General features: G+C 49.4%; 1 protein-coding gene across 1 annotated transcript in view; it reads right to left on the reverse strand.

The window, feature by feature from the left end:
• Positions 1–3,193: 3,193 nt before the first annotated feature.
• The window catches only part of WNT9A (Wnt family member 9A), a gene marked incomplete at both ends in the record, with an annotated part of 51,840 nt that continues 35,353 nt past the window's right edge, over positions 3,194–19,680 (reverse strand). The window contains 3 exons of the mRNA XM_082302371.1: positions 3,194–3,667; positions 13,662–13,924; positions 18,238–18,497. Of these exons, the coding sequence (XP_082158497.1) occupies positions 3,194–3,667; positions 13,662–13,924; positions 18,238–18,497 (997 nt within the window). The remainder of the gene's footprint in view (positions 3,668–13,661; positions 13,925–18,237; positions 18,498–19,680) is intronic.

Here is a 19,680-nt window from a genome sequence, read left to right on the forward strand (position 1 = left end):
AATAACCCACATTTGTTTTACCACCCTAGGTCAAAAGGCCAAGAAGACAAGTTCTCCTGATTTCAGAGTGTTAGTATATTTTATACACTGCCTATACATTTAACACATGTGCCTCGCTACTATTTAGTTATTTATAATTTTTTTTTTTAACCACAGGAGAATAAACCTTGCTATTTACAATATATAACAGGCAAGTAATATATCCACATGAACATAAATACAATTTGTGGTGGTTTTTTTTGTTATTAATTTTTTTTGTCTTTTTTTTTTTGTCTTTTTTTTTTTTTTTTTAAAATACTTACAGAAAGCATCCAGGCTTCAGTGCGTGAGTTATAATACACAGAAGAGCTCTTTCACTCAGTAGTTCATTCACTCTTTGCTGCTTCCTTCTAGTCAAGCTTGGACAATCTGCCTTATTTCCCACCCATCTCTCTCTCCCCAACACTGCCAAACACACCAAGCTTCCCTATCCCATCCCATCCCATCTCATCCCATCCCGGCATTTTCTCTGCCAGGATATCCATGCCAACACTCCCCTCCTCTTCTGCTTCTAGGGACTCACTCTCCTCTCACACCAGTGCAATGTGGAGTTACTCCAGCGAGGTCAACGGAGACAGAGACACCAGCGAAGAGGAGGAAAATGAGGCCCATGGTTTAAATATAACAATAATAATAATAATAATTAATAATAATAATAATAATGCACGTAAATTGCGGCCCATCCTTTAATTAGGAACAGATGTTTTTAAAAAAAAAAAAAAAGAAAAAAAAAGAAAAAAAAAAAAAAGAATGGAACCAGAAATAGTAATTCAGACCTCAAAATTCCTGTTTTGAGCAGGTTTGGATCTGGCTTTACTTGGGAGGGGAAGAGCTATTCTAGCACACACAAAAATGTAACAGTGAGTTTGCACATATGTGTGAGAGAGAGAGGCAGAGGGAGAAAGAGAATTAACACAATACCACATTGAAACCATACGAAGGTCCTTCTGAAGGGCTTTACAATAAATAAATGTTCAATATTTATATATATATATATATTTATGTGTCAGGGTGTGTATATATATCTATATATACACACTGAATAATAGGTTTCTAGGCAATTTATTTTTTAAACCATTAGATAAACTGCTCGGGGGTGACTTTCCCAAAAGCTGCGAGACCTTCCCGGTGCTTTGCTGGGGTGGAAGGTGGGAATTCCATGTGTAGATTCCACCTCCTCCTCCTCCAGCATTATCCCAACCTCCAGAATTGTACAGCAAATAAAGAAACACCAAAAAAGAGACATTTTGCTTCACTTTGCAGGACCATGGTGCTATTAAACAGTACACCCTGTCCCTCCCCATGCCCCCACCTCAAGATTTGATGCCAACGAGGCAGGCTGGACTGCAGGTACTTGTTACCAAGAAAACCCAAAATCTAGCTTTTCTCTTCCCAGTAGATGCACATGAACAGCTTAAATATTAGTGGCTACAATTGGGGAGGGGAAAATTAAAAATTAAATAAAAATAAGGAAAAAAAGACTTTGAAAAAGAATGGTCCATCTTGGGAAATTGCTCTCATTTCGTTTTGCTAATTTTTACTACTGGCTGAAAATGTCCTCTTTTGAACACCAGATCAATGGCTTATAGAAACTTGGTGGAAATTGCTACTACTGGACAAACAAAAAATTGCTACCAAAAATCAAACAAAACACCCTCTGCTCCCCATTTTTTCCTCAGAAAGTTTTGTTCAGGCATTCGCTGGCTGCCTCCAATCCACTTTTATATGAAGAATATTGGCACATCAAGTCCTGGATTGTAAATCTCCTCTTCCCAGGGAAAAAGAAATGCTGGAGGTTGCCATGTGTTTCACAGCGTTGGAGTGATCAAGCCCTGCAGTCAAATTTCTGGCTTCTCTCAGGTTGTCTCTGTGTTGATCGGTTATTCCAAATCCACGAGTTTGGTAGGATTTAGCAGACGTGTTTTTAAAATACAGTTTTCGATCTAGTGGTTAAAAAAAAAAAAAAAAATCATCTTAAGGTCATAGGGTTTACATACAGCTTGTGTCATGTACCACTGCCACGGTTTAGAGTAAATGGAATGATGACCTAGGAAAGAAAAGTCAGCTCCTCCAGAGGTCTGATCCAGGCCACAACGGCTGCTCCACAACGCAAGACAGCCCCGGGTTCCAAGATGCACTCGGATTTCTCTTGTTCTGCTCAAGAGAAACACGTCCAAATTCAGCTGGCGTAAGACTCAACAAGTTTCAGTTGAGATTTCTGAAGCAGTTACCACAGGGTGAATTCCATCAGCAAGAGGTGGGAAGAGGAGAGAAAAATAAATCATGCGCGAAGTGAAAATGAAACAAAAGTATCTAGTGGTTAAAAAAAAAAGAAAAACAATTAAATTTAAGACAGCGATAGTGCTAAAGAACCTGCATTTGGGGGAATTGTTTTAAATAAAGAACATGGGATTGGACTGAATGGGACAGGCACGTCTGGTGTTCTGCTGTCTTCCCAACCTCTTTTCTTGGATCTATTTCCATCTGCAACGTGGTGGACCCAACGTTTTCGAGCTGTACTTGGTGACAATGCACGTGGATACGGAGCTGTCATTAAAGAGCTGATGCTCCCAGCGGGTCTCTTTGTCAGAGCCTGGTTTGCTCCATGTGCAGAAACTCCACTGGAAGAACCCATCATTCCCTATAAATCCCTCTCCAGTTCTAGGAGAAATAAGTGGCCGCTTCCCACGCTCAAAGCAGAAAGATCTTTTGTATCTGCTCAGCTCTCTAAGCAGTTGGGTGAGCTCCAAGAATAAAGAAGTACAGGATATTTATGCCAAAGGGAATATCTTAGCCCAGGAGTTCATGGAGGATGGCTGAAACAATGTTCCAAGGAGAAATGATCCATCAAACTGCGTAGACGACAAAGGTGAAGGTCAACTGGTGTCTAACCCCAGTGTGACAGGCACTTATTTCCACATGGTTGGACCTCATGAAAATTCAGTCTACAGGAAAAACAAAACAAAAAAACAAAACAAAACAGAAAAAACCAAAACAGCAACACAGCTGGGTCACCTGTACCCTACAAAGTGCTTATGTCTCAACACAGCTTCCAGATCCCAGAAGGTCAATCAAACCCTGTTTGTCTCCATAGGCAGTTCTCCAAGCTGGCCCATCCCCGGGGGTGGCCGTGCAGCAGAGGCCGCAGGTCGTGTCAGTCCTTGCAGGTGTAAACCTCCTCTCTCTGGGTGCACTGCTTGCACTCCACGTAGCAGCACCAACGCACCTGGCACTGGCACGGGCGTGTCACCACCCGGCTCTGCGTGTTGTGCCCCCGGCCGCAGCAGATGCTGTCGCAGTTCTTGTCCTTGTAACACTTCCGTCCCGAGGTCCCGGGGGAATAGCGACTCATCAGGCAGAAGCTCGGGGAGTCGTCAATGTAGACGAGATCCGTAGTCCTTGGGATTTGATCGCTGTGGCCGGGGATGGATTTTTTAGGCGGGGAGATGTCGCCTTCCCCCGTGGCCTCGTTGGTGGTGCTGCCCACCTTGAGCGAGGTCTCGTACTTCTGCTTCAGCTGCTTCCCGATCTCGTGGAAGGGGGAGAGCTGCCTCCAGCACGTCCGGACGGTGCAGGACCCGGACACGCCGTGGCATTTGCAGGTGGTCTCCACGCCGGCTTTGATGACCTGCAGACACACACACGGCCCCAAAGAGAATCAGTCATGGCAGAAGAAATCAAGACACCAAGTAAAACACAACATTTTCTAGAAGGCGCTTCAGGGACACAAAGTTGATGACAATACAAAAAGTATCTTTTGGAAGCAGACGGAAAACACATCCTACAGGAAATACTTATTTCAAAAGGCTCTTAGTTCACCGATCATGACATTTACCTGCAAGACCTTTGCTTAATTGGCTAATTAATGATACTACAAAGGTGTACAAAGATTGTCCAGTGCTGCCACTCACTGTGTATGTGGAGATCTGAAACTGTGATGCAACTAAGAGATGAATACATATTTTAACACCTGTTTATCCTTGTCAATAGTAAGTATAAGATATAACAAAAGTGGAAGAAGTTGGTTTGGTGGGAAGGGGTGGGGTGGCACATGCTCCAGAACAGGAGCGTGGACAGTAGGAACGTTCTCCTTACCACAGTACCCCAAACCCAGGTACAAGCAGAAGCAATCTTTGTTTAGCATCATCAACTGACTGATGCTAAACAAAGGATCCCATCCTTTTCAAATCAATGAAGTACAGTTCAGAAGCTGCAATGAAGAAGCTTCACGGCACAAAGCCACATCCATCTCCTTAGAAACAGCATTGGAATGTTCCAGCTCCCCTTCTCCAGAGAGAGATTTACACCTGGGATACCTCCATGGGCAACACGAGAGCAGAGATGTTATTTGGACAGCCACAGATACCCCACATTTTGTCCAGATTATAAACACAAATTTATATTTCTAATTCTCCCTCCCTGCCCCCTCCCCAAAACTAGGTTTTATTTTGACTTTAAATGGGTAAGGTACAACCACCCCTTAAAACAGCCAGGTGAAAACAGAGTTTGTTTTGCAGAGCTGGGTCCTGACAAGGTCCTGTTGGAAGTGCCCTTCCTTTGGGCATCTACGGTATGTAAAAAAGAAGAAAACAACCTCTCCCCATGCCCGTGATGGCATCTGCCTACGTTGTGGCCTCCTGACAGCAGAGGACTGGCTCCAGTCCATTTCCTGACCAGCCAGTCCTTAATTATTTGGCTGCACAAATCCTGCCGAGCCCCATGTGTGACCATGCAATAGGTCATGGACTCTGAATTGGGGCCTGGCCCAATTGTGATATTCCAGAAACATTTTTAGAAAGACAATATGCATAATGCAGCCTTCAGCAGAGCCCGTCCAATGGTCACACTTCATTCCTGGGACAGCCAAGACCTTTGCAAGTGCAATCCAATAATACACAGTAGCATTCAAAGCGGTGACGGGTTACAGGGGGAGATGTGTTGCTGGTTATAGTGCTCAGCTGGGATGGCTCGGGTAAGGGCTGTCACGCTTTGTGTGCCAAAGTGTCTCGCCAAGTCCACAAGAAATCCCACAATGTCAGACAAAAGCGTGCAGAACACATTTCAACACCGAGGGGGGGGAAAAACCCCAACCCTCACCCGCGCCCTCCCTTGTGTAAAGTCCCGTTTCACTGCTTGTCCAGAAGTGAGAGCTGAGTTCGTGTGAAACAAAGTTCCTCCACCTGATTTCATGCCCACACCATCAGCAAAACGGGCAGAAATTGCTGGGATACTTGGGAAAGGGCTGCACACTGCAGTCATTCATCAGTTCAGGCTTTCCTCAACCCTTCCTCCTCCCCCAGCGCATTTGCATCTGCTCCACCTGGAAAAGGAGACAACCCCCATTGTACAGGAGTTGGGAAAGCAAGAAACCAACGGGAACTGGCTCAGCTTCTAGTCATGCTCCTGGACTTGGAGCTGACTGAACAAGACAGGGTCATGGAACTCAGGAAGGGAACCTGGAGCTGGTGCTATTCTCGTCAGGAGCCACCTCTCCTGAGCTCCACAGGAGAGCTGACGTTGCAGGAGCACTGTGGCCAAGGATCCACGTGGGCTGGGGGATACAGCCCAACACGTGTTGGAAAACCTGATCCCGATGGCTTGGCAGCTGGCTGATGGCAGAAGACCTTCAGTCAGGCATAAGCATGTAGGTTTAGGCACTTGAAGCACACCATCCAGCCAGGGTTGACCTCACCCAGGCAAACACTTGAGTTTAAACACCTCAGTTTGAGAAACACCTCGGAACTGCTGTCAGAGTCAGGGGAGCCAAAGCAGGAGAGGACCCTGCAGTCAGGCAAACACCTGCTCCACTGAACAGGTCTCCAGGCTCCACTGACTGTGCTGAGCACATCTCCCTCACCAACAGGAGCCTGAGGACCTAGCTCACATAGAAGCACCTCAGTTCCAGGGGATTCTGTGAGCAGAACCCCACCCTCTGGGCGAAACTCAGGTGTCCAAATCTCACCACCTTGCACTAATTGAGGTGCTTCAAAACATTCTCCTCACAACAGCTGGCCCTCCAGCAGCATAAAGGTCTCCCAATGGTTACTAATAAGTATATTTAGGTAGATTAATTCTTTCTCCTCATCTGGACTCAAAGTCCCTCACGAATCCCAGTCTGGATTTCCCTGACTCGTTTCTATCTCCTTGTTAAGCAGTGGCTGGGACAGCTCTGGTGTCACAAACCGGTGGACCAAAGCATCAAAGGTTTCCCTTGTCCCCATCCCCATGAATGCATCAGTTCATGAAACCCAGCGTGTGGGTTTTCATATGGCTGCTGTGCAAGCACGGTGCATCCCAACCGCCCCGTAAACCTTCTCCTGGAAGGACCGGGAAGGGCTCAAGAATGTTACGAGGCAGCAAGAGTGAAAATCCTAGAAAAATTCCCTGCCCAGGCAGCCTCCCCTGCTGCTGTCAGTCACGCTGCAGCTCCTCGAGGCGCTGCGTGATGGGGAACTGCTGCCTCCGGGCCCCAACCACCCACGAGCCAAAATGAATCTTGGCAAAACCCTTCTGGTTCTCGTCCCGCTCCCCGGCTTCCACAACGACCTCTCCTCCTCTTGTTGGGAGCTCCTGTCAGAGACACTTAAATCCAGCTCATTTCTTCAGGAAGCAGAGCAAGACTGATCCAAGTCAGCAGGTTGCTTGGAGCAGTGTTGGAGAAAGCTTTGCTGGCTGCTTCCTGGGACAAACGTCTGGATCATGCTTTCAAACCTGGAGGGGCTTCCAGGATAGAATAATGTGGGTTTTATTCCCAAGAAACTCTTGGGTACATGAGGAAGAATAAGGTTTTACCATGTAAAATCATGATTTCAAGAGCTGTAGTAGCTCCTGCTTTCTTTTCATCACAGTTCAGAGCCTGATTTACCTCCATCCTACACAGAGCTGCACCTGTTCTGAACACAGCACTGAATAATCACTTCATCTACACCAAGGACGTGGCCACCTGCAGAATGGCTCAGCTTCAATCCAAGCCACAAAATATTTCATGCTCCCCATGGCCCCAACTCCACAGCTACCACACAGCAGCAGGGTTGTAGTAAGTCAGGAGTAACAGCAACAAGGAGCATCCTTTTTGTGTCGTGTGCTGTGGAGAGCTCCTGCCGTGAAAACAAAGCCAAAGACAAGTGGTGGGTCAGGGACGGCATCACACATGGAAATTCTGTCCTCCCACTCTCCTCTGAGCAACCACCTGGTTTGGCAGCCTCAAACAGAGCAGTCTGGGAGGAAAATAAGGATTTTTGAGCTATTTAGCTTGACTTAGGGACACAAATTCCCATTGACCTTGCTGTGAGAGCACCCAATACTGACAAACGCAGAATGAGGAAAACACAAAGCAAGACAGAACCATTTTTTTCCTGGGCTTTGCGGCTCGGAGGAAATCAGATAGCGCTGCTGGACTGCCTTCCCAACTGGCTTTACAAGGAGCCACGGGGAAAAGGGATCACAGCAGAGCATTGCTATGCAACATGTAATCCTTCCTCCCAACAATGGTGCGCTGCGAAGCTCAGACTAAGTGCCCCCGTCATGATCAGTCTCAGACATGCTGCAACACACAATTTCTCAGTGTTTTAGCTGAAACGCCGAGGACAGGATTCCCATTCATTCCCAGCTGGGTCACGGGGCTCTGGCGGTGGTTTTCAGACAACTCTTGTCTGGGCAGCAGCAGGCCAGGGCGGACACCCAGCCGTGGGAATTCCTCGCTTATTGCTCCGCTGTCGTCATGGCTGGGCTGCGGCTCCAAGGCTTCAAACCATTCGCTATGGTTTGGGACAGAGGAGGCAGCAAACCCTCCTCGGAGGCAGCTCATCCAGGGAAAAGCCTGCCCTCGCCTTGCCTGGCTTTGGAAAGGGCTTTGGGATGCTTCCCCACAAATCCAATCCCTTCCATCCCCCGTACGCAGAGCCCTCTTCAATTTAAATAGGCTTAGTCATTCTCTCAGCTCAAGTTTTAATGTTTATTTGGACAGCAGCCACGGTCCCCACACACAACCAGAAGATCAGACTTGTCCCTTCACACTGGCCAGTGCCATTGGCTGGATTATAAAAGTTTCACAGATTGTTACAAGTTTTCCTTTTACCTTGTTAAAAAAACCCTTCTTTTCAGCCTGTTCTCAACCTGCTTTTTCAGAACAGTTTTCCCCTCCCACCACCCCTCCTTCTTTAAAAAATAGGAACACTCATATTTTAGTGACATAGGTATTAAAATACAAACATTTAAGCATAGAACAACATAACCCTACTTAAAATTGAGAACTTCAGAAGTATTTTCCCCATGCTCAGTATTCCTAGCATGCTTCCCATGCTAAAAAAGCTCCACATAAACAACCAACTGCAATCACTTACGGGACACAGCAAGCAACTTTTTTCCAGAGTATTGATTTCCAGACCTAAGAAAGGCTTTGGCTGAGCCAATCTCAGCCTGAAAGGAGAGGAAAATCCAGAGAGCATGCCTGGGCATTCCTACCTGTCATAACCTGCAGCAATTAATACCAGTGGTGGCCCTGAAAACTGATCTGTACATTAAGAGCTCTTCTCAGGCTGTTATTTGCTGGGTTTGATTTGTACCTTGGTAAACATGCGATGCCCCATTTCTCACTGCAAACACATCCCTAAAAAGCTGCCCAAAAGGATGCTTTGTGTCTTTTTTTTTTTTTTTCATGAACCAAGTGGATTAAGCTCCAAAACAGCAATGATTACACACCGTGAGGGCACAGCAAAACCTGGAGCTCGGCTGGAATCATGCTAATGAGTAGGAACTGTGTGAGACTGGATGGTCAGTGCTTGTAAACACTGTCTCTGCAACGGGAGAGTTGTGCCTCCCTCCGCCTGTGTGTGACCTTTAGGGAGTCACTTAATCTTTCTGGGTCTCAATTTCCCCCCTCTGCCGAACGGAGCTCCAGAAATGAAGAGGGTGGCATGCTCTGATAACGTGTTATGTGATAGCCCATGAAGTTCCTCAGACAGATGATAGCTGGGCAAACATCTCCCTGATATGGAGAGCGCATCTCCAGCCCTCCAGAGAGATCCCTGCCAGCACCGCCTGGGGGGGGGAAAGCCATTCCTCACATGGAATTCCAAAATAAGCAAGTCAACAGCAAGGGAAAGTGCAGGCACCTCCCACTATCCTCTCCAGAGCATCCCAGATGGTTTCAGGTGTAGCTGTCTCAGGATGGGTCTGGACTTGAAGCCTACAAGAGTGACAAGGACCATGGCAGGGGGTTGGCGACCTTTAAGGTCCCTTCCAACCCAAGCCGTTCCAGGATTCCATGATCCTTCAGAAACACATGGTCTGCACAAACCAAAACATCTTGTGCAAAAACACAGGGAAGCCTCATGAAAGGAGCCAGCTTCAAAGCACGAAACTGCTTAGAGAGAGACCTTGTTCTCCATTTCTGCCTTCCCATAATTTTGCCTTAAACATTCTCGACTCTCGAGACAGCTGTGGTTATAGCCAGACTTCAGGCAAAGGCTCGCGTCCCTCGTTCTGGAAGGATGAAGGGAAAAGGCACTGAGAACATGATAATTCTTTTTTTCTAGGGTAACAGCAGCCCCCTTTAATTGTGCCCCTTGGATCTGTAAGACATGCTTGACCAGACATACCTCTGGAAGAGGTCAGCACTCCTGGGATTAAGAAACTTAGCAACGCTCCAGAGAGGGAGTTGGAAAGTCATGTTTAATGATACTTCGCTGAGAAACTGGGCAAATTTAATTAAAACATCACTTACTCAAGCCCAGTGGAACTAATTGAGTGCTCTAATATTCCGCCTTTTCATTAATGGGTTACAAAAGAGGGCTGCACTTGTGTGTACAAGGGGGAAAAGGGGGGAGGATGGAGAGAAGATGAGAGCTTTAGCGAGGCTGCCTGGGCTTCATTTAATATAACTCAGAAACTTCATTGCTGGCAACGGGCCTTTAATACAGTTGACTTCTCCCCCATCCCCTCCACACACACATCTCCCCCCAAAACACCCTCTCCACCCAAGACCCCTCGGAAAGAATGGCTGAATGAGGGAGAGTAGATCTGGCAAAGGAAGGGAAATTGCTTTTTTAATAAGTGGTCTATTCAGAGCTCCTGCTTTTCAATAAAGAGAAGGCTGGAGAAGTCCTGGTCTAATTACCTCATCCTCACACTAGACAAGCTCGCCCTTTCATTAACCACTGAGGTCATATCATATAACGTGGTGAGCCACCACGGGCACAACATGTTCAGTGGTTATTTCACTGGTGGCAGCAAAATTACAGGCAGCCCATCAAGGTTGTAAAAAGCAGAAGTAAAATCATAATTGAGAACGTCTACCAAAAGATACTAAAACTAGGCGGGATAGGATAATGTCACCCTCGTAGAAATACAGGGATTGTTTGCCGGTGTGACACCATGGAGAAACTGCTGCGGTGATCAGGAGGGGAGAGGGGTGCTTGCCAAATTAGTCAGTCCAGCACAGGTCCTTTTTCTGCTGGGTCTCAAGGGACTATTTGTGTGTTTTGCCATGGTTGGGAGTAATTAGACGGGAAAAATGACATGTAAAGGATCAGTGAGGGACCACCAAGCTTGTGCTGTATCTTTAGTAGAGACTTCTCCGCTCCCGCAGCGAACACACACATCCACACACTGCAGCAGCTCCAGTTCCAAACTGTTCAGCTCCAAAATGGCACAAATCAAGGCTGTCTGCACTCCTGTACTGCCTTTGATCCACCCCAAATCAAATCCAGATGAGTTATTGTTTTCCAATAACCACTCTAGGTTAGTCCAAAGTGGTTTCAGACTGCTGCAGTCACTGGGTGAGCAAACCCTACCCAATGGTTGCAAAGTCTTTACGGCACGAGTTGGTTGGCGAGCAGCTTCTCTGAAGACAAACAAAACATGATGAAAATCGTATTTAACTCACTACCTTCCTCGAGAAAAATATCCATAAACTCAGCAGGAACACAGTAATGTCTGCTGAGCAACTCTCATCCTCTGATCCCCGGACTCCCAGTAGGACCAGGAGGAAGGACAGAGATCAAACCTGGTATTAATCTACACCTGAGAGCAAGCAGTGCCAAAGACAATCCATCCACCACACCAAGAAGGCCAGCGCTCAGGCTTCAAACTGGTTCCAGCATTTTGGAATCTGAAGCAAGCACTGCAAGCTTTGACCTGGTAGTCACAAAGTCAGCCTGGATCCTCATCTCTGGTCATCATCTTAGCGACACAGCGAATTGTGCCAGTGCTTTAGGGCCACGTATCCCGACCATACAGATGCATGTTCTCCTGATCTTCAACCACCACCCTCCTGAAAGCTTCCTTCTCCGCATTCCCTTGCTCCCTGGCTGGCTCCCCGCTGGTGCTGTGAACCTGGTGGGCTGCTTGGCTTGGCTTTCAACCACGCCATGGCACAATGAATTATTCCAGCAGCACAAGCAGAGAAATCATTTCAACTGCTGCTGCAAACAGGCAAAGGAAAGCTGTCAGACAGCAATCCCAACCCGGCAGACACGTTGTGGGTGGACGAAAATAGGAACGCTGGATCACTGACCTGCAGCAAAGGTCTGTGACTTGGATTGCCAGGAGGGCTCTCAGTGTCTGGACAACCGTCACAACTGTTACTCAGCTGTTTAGCTGCAGATACTACACTGTGAAACCACTGCCAGTGCCCAGAGCCCGCCTGTGCCAAGGGAAGTGGAGGCAGAGGATGCTGGAGAGTCCTGCATCTTCCCCTGGGAGCTAACTCGCAAGGATCAGGACACAGAAGGGAAGGTTCAATCCCTCCTGCTGATCCTTGGGGTTTGTTTAGCTCAAAGTCATGCAGTGTAGAGCACAGATGATAATTAAGGACACAAATCCTAACTGCAGGAGTGGCTGCAGCCATATGGTCATCCTGACTGCAGCTCCTGGGATTGGGAACACTGGGAGTTGGGCCAAACCCATCAGGGAGGTATTTTAGCCCCGCCACTGTTGGTGGATATTCATGGAGCTACAAGAACTTGCCAGTGGCAGCTAAAGCCACAGCCCTGAAGGTTTTGATGAGACTGCAGTGTGTGACTCTGGAAGGAGAGGAGAGCCAGGACATCTCACAGAAACATCCAGCACGGAATCACAGCCTCCCTGGGCCACCTTCTCCATTGCCAGTCCCATCTGCTACACAGTCAACCCCAAAAGGAAGGGTTGAGACAGAGAAACCAACGCAAGGATTGAAACAAATTCCATCACATCCTGCAAAGCCCGTTCCACACGTCAAAGAGCTGCCACAGGAGTTCAGAGACACTGAGCCCTTTAATCCAGAGCAGGAAAGCTGTCAGCCAGAACCAGACACCAGCTAAATCCAGGATATTTCTAATCCTGATCTCAGTGCTGTCTAGGAGCATCTGGTAGTGGGGAGAGGGGGAGACATTTTGCTGGCCAGCCCTGGCTGGTGGCATTCCCCGATGCCCCAATTCCGTTGCGAGGAATGCCATTTTATACATAGACACAGCAACAACTGAGCTGGGGTGGCCATTCCTAGAATGCACAACTGGCTGGGCTGCATTTGCCTGGGAAACTGGAGACCCAGGTCCCCCATCCCAGCCCCAAGCCTGCATCCAATCACACAGACAATAACAAGGCTCGAGGGCTATTTCTGGCCTTACAGTATGTCCCCCTCGGAGGTTGGTGCAATGAAACACTGATCCTAAGCACCTGTGCTGGCCAATCTGAGGGATTTTCGTGTAGGAGCAACTCTAGGCTAGGTACGGCCAAGCAGATTATGGGAGAAGGTGGAAAGCCCCTTCCTTTCCCCCCTTGCTGGGATGACCCAGCACTTGTAGACACTTTGTCCTTTACATCAGCCACAGAAAATGCTGAGCTGGAAGGGACCCACAGGGATCATCGAGTCCAAAGCCTGGCCCTGCACAGGACAAACCCAAAAAATCACACCGTGTGCCCCAGAGCATTGTCCAAATGCTTCCTGAACTCTGGCAGTCCTGCAGGGAAGGCCCCAGGCAGCCTCACGGAAGGTGTAAAGAGCAGGAAGAGAGGATAAAGATGGGAAAAGAAAAAAAGGGATTCTACAACCAAGCAGTGTCTTCTGCTCTAGGTGACACGGAAGGTTTCTGCCAGAAGACAAAACTGAAGGGACTTTTCGGTCTGAGGTCAACCAGAAATTATTCTCTCCACCCTGGTTCTCTGCCAGGTGTTTCTCCAGCCAGTTTTAAAGAAACCTGGCCAAGGAGATGCTACGCTGTCCACGCTCTACTGAACTGCTGAAAGAGAAGCATCCCTCAAGGACGTGCTGTGGCAGCATAAATCCCTTCCTCCGTGTCCTACCTCGTGTGAGCCTGAGGAACCTGTCTTTCCATCCCTTTGTGGTGTAAAACCCTCTCCTCCCTGTGGGAAACCAGCATCTTTGTCCCCACCTCACATTTCCTAGACCTGGACAGTCCCACTTCTTTCCCTCTGCTCCCTCTCGAACGGTTTTGCACAACTCTTGAAGCCACAGTGAAAAACAGGGCATAATCCCTTAACTCAGACTTCTCCCCTCCAGAAGGAGGATCACTCCATTCATTTCACATCCAACACTCCTATTCCACACCCAAGAACAGCATTATTACCCCCAAAACCCCACAACGGTGTGACCCCCTCCCCACCCTGCGCCGCCCTCAACGCACCTTCATGCCCACCAGGTTGTTGTGGAAGTCCACCCTGGCTCGCAGGTCCTTGTTGGGCTTCCTCCCCAGGAACTCCTTGACGAACTTGTTGCTGTATTTGAGGTTGTCCCCGCAGCCTCCCCACTGCCAGGCCTCCCTGTTCTCCAGGTCGGGGGCCTCGTCGCAGGTGCAGCGCTCCATGCGCCCCGCGCTGCACGCCTTGGCCATGGCGTGGGTCAGCCCCGCCGAGGAGATGGCGTACAGGAAGGCTGTCTCCTTAAAACCTGCAGGGACAGGAGGGAGAGGCTCTAATTGCAGCTTGAAGAAAGGAAAAAAACCCAGGAAATGGAGGCAAAACCCGTTGTGGGAAGAGCGTGAGTTGTGTCACAGAATAGTAGAGTGGAAGGGACCACATTGGAGCATATGGTGCCACCTCCCTGCTCCAGCAGGGCCATCCCAGATCACAGGGCACAGGATTACATCCTGACAGCTCTGGAATATCCCCAGTGAGGGAGACTCCACAGCCTCTCCGGACAATCTGTTCCAGTGCTCAGTCACTGCACAGGAAAGAAGCTCTTCCTCAAGTTCAGGTGGAATTTCCTGGGCATCAATTCCTGCCCGTTCCTCTTGTCCTGTTGCTGGGCACCACGGGGAAAAGCCTGGTCTGTGCTCCTGACACCCTCAAAGCACAGCAAGCTCTGTGTGCATCACTGATGGCGAAGAGGACATGGGGAGGGCAAGGAATGATGGACAGAGGTGGCAGAAGCCAGGAGTCGGGAATGCCCATGGAATCTGGCCATCTCGGGGGCTGTCGCTCTTTGTCACTCACGGACAGTCTCTGCCTGAAAATGGAAAGAGTTGAGCAAGAGTTGGCCCATCCCCAGAAGCGTCCAAGGCCAGGCTGGATGGGACTTGGAGCCTGGGATAGTGGGAGGTGTCCCTGCCCATGGCAGGGGGTGGCACTGGATGAGCTTTAAGGTTCCCTCAAAGCCAAAGCATTGTTTGACTCCATGAAGAGCTGGATGGGACATGGAGGTCCCAGTGCTGCTACCAAGGGGATGCCAAACAGCAGGAACCCAGCACAGACTTCCAGTCCTCCTCATTCTTCCCTCTCCTCCTGAAACAAGTCACTAGGTCCTACTCCAGACCAGCAGAATTGTTGACAGAAGGCACCTGTGGGCTGGGAAGCAGGAGATGTGTCACCCGACACAGCACCTCACTCCAAAAAAACAGTTTGCACCTCAAACCTTCTATGCACAGCCCTTCTTTACACCTCCACGCTCACCTGCAGGGATGTGACAGCATCCACTCCCCCGCCAGGCAAACTGACACCCAGAGGGAGCCACGGTTCCAATCCAAATTACAAAAGCCAGAAATAAAAAGCAAACATGGCAGTATTTATAGCTGCCCATTCTCCAGCTATGGAAGCCATAAACGACTGCATATTTGAGATGCAATTCCAGAACGGGTTTGGATGGGACTCAAGAAATCCCCCACTCAAAAATAACACAAGTGGATGGTGACAGTAGGGGATATATCTGTGAGCTGGTGTGTCAACCAAGGACATGCAGAGACACTGCCAGGTCATTTTTGGAACTGTTCCTTGGGAGGTTCATGATAGACCAAGCAAACTCATGTGGCCATTCCCAGAGTATGCCTTCCCAAAACACTCCCAGGAGCAGGAAAGGCTGATGAAAATCCAGCCCAGGAGACTGAGCTTTGGTCCTCCCAAGGGTTCTGAGGTTCTAATTCCTCCCAGCTTGTGGTAGGAATTATCCAATCATTCTACTGCTCACCTGGAAAAGGAGAACAGGAATCTTTTCCTCACTAGAAACAATGTTAAAATACAAAAAGGTTCAACTCCACACTCACTGAGGACACCGCAGAGGGTGGTGAGAGTTAAAATAACAAATTTTGTCTTCTCCCTGAAGTCAGACTACATCCTCTGACACCCCAGAAACATCTTCAACATTGCAAACACTTCACTGGAAGTGGTGAGAGAAGTCTTCACTTAATTCACCCACCAAAAACTCATGGGTATCCAGCTGACTCCTCTGGGTAGAAAATGCCTTCTAAGCATCTCTCATCCTTTGCAAACTGTTTTTTCTAGGTTATACCTTAGGTCAGAGTGCCCACATGCCTGTCAGAGGGATGCCGCTACCAAACACAGATATTCCCAAGCCTCTGTGCTCCTGGATCGGAGAATTCACGCCACAGCTACACAGAATGAAGAGGTGCCAGAGTCCTCAGTGGGGTGGGCTGTGCAAACCCTGCTCTGAAGGTCTGAGACACTGCAACCATGGCATGGCTTGGCTTGGAAGGGACCTTGAGATCCATCTTGTTCCACCCCCTGCCATGGGCAGGGACCCTTTCCACTATCCCAAGTTGCTCCAAGCCCCATCCAAGCTGGCCTTACACACTTAACTCACAGCTACCAGCCTTAACTGATTAATTAGGCAGCCCAGATCTCCACCCTGCTTGAAGCCCTCCTGATTTCAAGCTCTGAATTTGGAGTGGTTGTGGAATCCCAGCAGAAAGTCAGCGCCGTGTGGCCACTACGCATTCCAGGCCTGATGGAAAGCCAGGAGGAGCAGCTCATCTGCCAGCTTCTCCCTTTCCATCAGCTCTGTCTCTGCTCCTCCCGCTCTCCATCACTGAAAGCTTCCCAAATTCCCTGTGCCCATCAGCACAGGGATCATCTCACCCCCAGGCAGCTCCCAACCAGCTCCATGTGACATTTGGCTCTGGCCAGGTTTTAAAGCCATCTCCACCACGCACTATTTGATTGCACCAAGATATTTTGTAACAAGATAATGAGCTTTAAATCAATGCAGGCATTCTAAGCCCCAGTGCATTGACAGTCTGCTGGGCCTGGCTATCCAGTTTCAGCCATTTCCAAAATTGTGCACGGGTATCCAAAGAGGATAACGAGTCCCTCAAACAATCCCCTGTTATTTTAAGAAACGAGGCTGCATCAGCCCAAGTTGCAAACCAGCAGCCAGGGCTGGTCTGGTGACCGAAGTGTAAAAGCAGAGGGAGAAACTTCTAAGTTAAAAAAAGTGGTTTGGGGTTTTTTTCCCCCCGCCTTTTTCCTTTCTCCCTGCAGTGGTCCTGGAGGGGAGGAAACAAGCCCTCAACGATGAATTTGGGAAGCTGTGTCCTAGTGGGGTGATACATGGGAGCCTTTGCCCTGAGGTGTCACTTGCAGCAGTGCTGAACCAGGAACCAGCAGCTCCTGGAGAGGAGGAGGAAGATTTACAGGGCACTGTGTTACAGCACGGCAACAGTACCTGAAGGATTTATGGCACCAGGGGAGGGCAGAGATGCTGCAGGGATATAAAACACGGGGGAATGAGACAGCAGCAGAGCCCTGCAGCCCTCAGAGCTCTCATTTATTACACAGGCCCCTGACAAGGGCTGGGATGGGGGGGATCTCCGTGGGGTTTTAACTCCAGCTTGCTCCGAAGTGCCCCTCGGCCGGGGCTGCCCAGGGGACAGGCATGTCTGAAGGAACGAGCTGTGGCCTCCAGGTGTCAGCATGAGAAAGTGCTTGGCTTCCCCAAGGCACCACTAATCCAGGGACTCCTCTGGCATGCAGGGATATTTTTAAATGTCTTGCAGCTCTGGCTGGACCTCTTGGGTTTCATAAGGACTTTCCTTGTTTCCACCAGTCAGTGACAGTGCATTAGTTAAGCCCTGGTGCTTCTGAATTACTCCTCCTCACTTATTAGCCCTGCAAACCTCTGCTCTTATCTTTAAAGACTTCACACCCTGGCTTTTCCAGGTCCAGGCCCATTGCTGAGTGTGGGACTTCCTGGAAGTCACTAAAGCCCTGGAGACTCTCGCATGCTGTCTGTAAAATGCTGCTGCAGCCTGGAAATAAGAACTGGATTTCACAGGGAGGGTGGAGGAAACTGGACTAGACATGGTAGCACAAAGAAAAGAAAAAATACCACCTGAACCCCCAATACTCCTCATTTCTGGCCATCTCCACCTGCACTGCTGGGAAAAGGTGTGGGAATCACCCACTGCTCACATCCAGGCCAGTAACAGGACACAAACATTTGCAGGTTTTGCCTGGTACTATGACAGGGCTCCCCTTGCCCTCTCTAACAGGACAGCACAGAACAGTCTGGTTTGTCTTGTTTCCCTTAAAATGGCCTTTTCTCAACTTCTTTCCTGAAAGACCGGCATAATAAATAGGGAAAATAAATAGGAAATAAATAAATAAAACAATAAAGGAAGAGGGGACTGCTTTGAGAGCTTCCAAACCCTCTCCTCCAGCAGCAGCTCGACTTCCAGCAGAAATGGGGAGAAAATGTAGCTCCTGGCTGCAGAGACCTGCACAAACACCTCCAGCCTCCAAGGAGAGCAGCCAGGGCCAGCAGTGGGAAGCAGGCAGGGCAAGCCCATAAATTACCCCCATTAGCACATTCTTTGCCTGCTGCGCCCTCCCAGGGATGAGCTCCAGCCTCGCACAGAGCTCTTTGTGGACCTCGGGGGAAGCACCACCAGCAGAGGACACCCCAGATGGACCACCAGGGAAGGAGATGAGCGCAGTGGGGTGCAGAGACCCCCCCGAGACCCCCAGACTCACCTCTCTTGAGGAGGCTGGCCCGGTAGCGGCCCTCGAGGGTGCAGTTCCAGCGCTCGAAGCGGAACTGGTACTGGCACTCCAGGGCGCTCATGCTGATGGCCTCCATCAGGGTCTCGGCCACGCCGGGGTCGCGCCGGCACATCCGGCGCTGCTTCTTCTCCAGCTTCAGGCGGTCACACACCTTGTAGTGGGCCTTGACAGCCGCCTCCTCCATTTCCGAGGTCAGAGGGAGGATGGTCAGGGGTTCGTTCCCCGTCAGCCTGCCGAGAAACAGAGGGGCACTGCGGTGAGCGAAGGGAAAACAAAAATTTCTAGCAAGAAATTCTCCCCCGTGAGGATGGTGAGGCCCTGGCACAGGTTGGTCGGAGTGGCTGTGGTTGCACCATCCCTGGAAGTGTCCAAGGCCAGGCTGGACACTGATCTAGCAAGTGGCATCCCCACACAGGGCAGGGGCTTGGATCTAGACGGTCTTTAAGGTCCTTCCAACCCAAACCATTCTGGGATTCTAGGAAATCCAGCCCATGGTAGAAATAGGGTCAATGATGGGATCAGGATGTCCTGGTTGAGCACTGTGGACTTCATGTCTGGGCCAGCAGTGATTTTACAGTGAGGCTCCTCACGGTGCGTGTGCAAGGTGGCAGCAGGGAAAATGTAAGAGGAAATACTTGGATTTATGCTCCCTACCAGCTCGCACAGAGCTTGTTTGGACATAAACCCCTGGCCACCTCCACCATAGGACTGTGTTTAAAACTGAAAGTGGAAAGAAATCATTTCAGGTGCCTCACTGCATGAACTCGGGGAACTGGCAAAAATACACGAGCACCACTGTCACTGTCCTAGGCATAAACATAAAAAATCATTTTAGCACACCAAGCAGAGCCAGAACCCAGCTTGGGAAGGGACAGAGGATGATTTGTCCCATCAAAGCTCAAGAGACACCCTGAGAAAGCACAGAAAGCCACCCTGCCCTCAGCAGAAGAGATCCTGACATAAAACCCAGCGAGCCGCAGCCTGAGCTTGGAGAGCAGGATACACTTTCCAGGAGATGCTGCCAAAAGCTTTTACAAGACAGAACAAGCTCAAAACCTAAAAAAAAAAAAAAAAACAAAACCCGAAGGAAATTCGTGTCCCTTTGCCTTGTCCCCTCCCTCCCCTGCCTTCTCCCAGCACAAGGTCCTTGACTCCACAATGTGCAACAAAAGATGCCAGCGGACTGTTCCCGGTGTCAAGTGACGAGCTGCTGGAAAAGGACCAGGCTGGCATCGGCCCCGGGGCGCAGAGAGGCTGCAGGAACATCTGCTGGGCTCCGGAGAGCTGTGCTGGCCAGGCTGCTGCACCCCACTCTCCTGGCTCTGCCCTGTTCCGGCCAGGTGCCAGTCCACAGAGTCAATGGGAATCGCTATCCGGGCTTGCAGAGCACCTGGAGACACATTCCCCAGCCAA

The sequence above is a fragment of the Coloeus monedula genome (assembly GCF_965178545.1).
Source record: "Coloeus monedula genome assembly, chromosome: 1".
Taxonomy (NCBI): domain Eukaryota; kingdom Metazoa; phylum Chordata; class Aves; order Passeriformes; family Corvidae; genus Coloeus; species Coloeus monedula.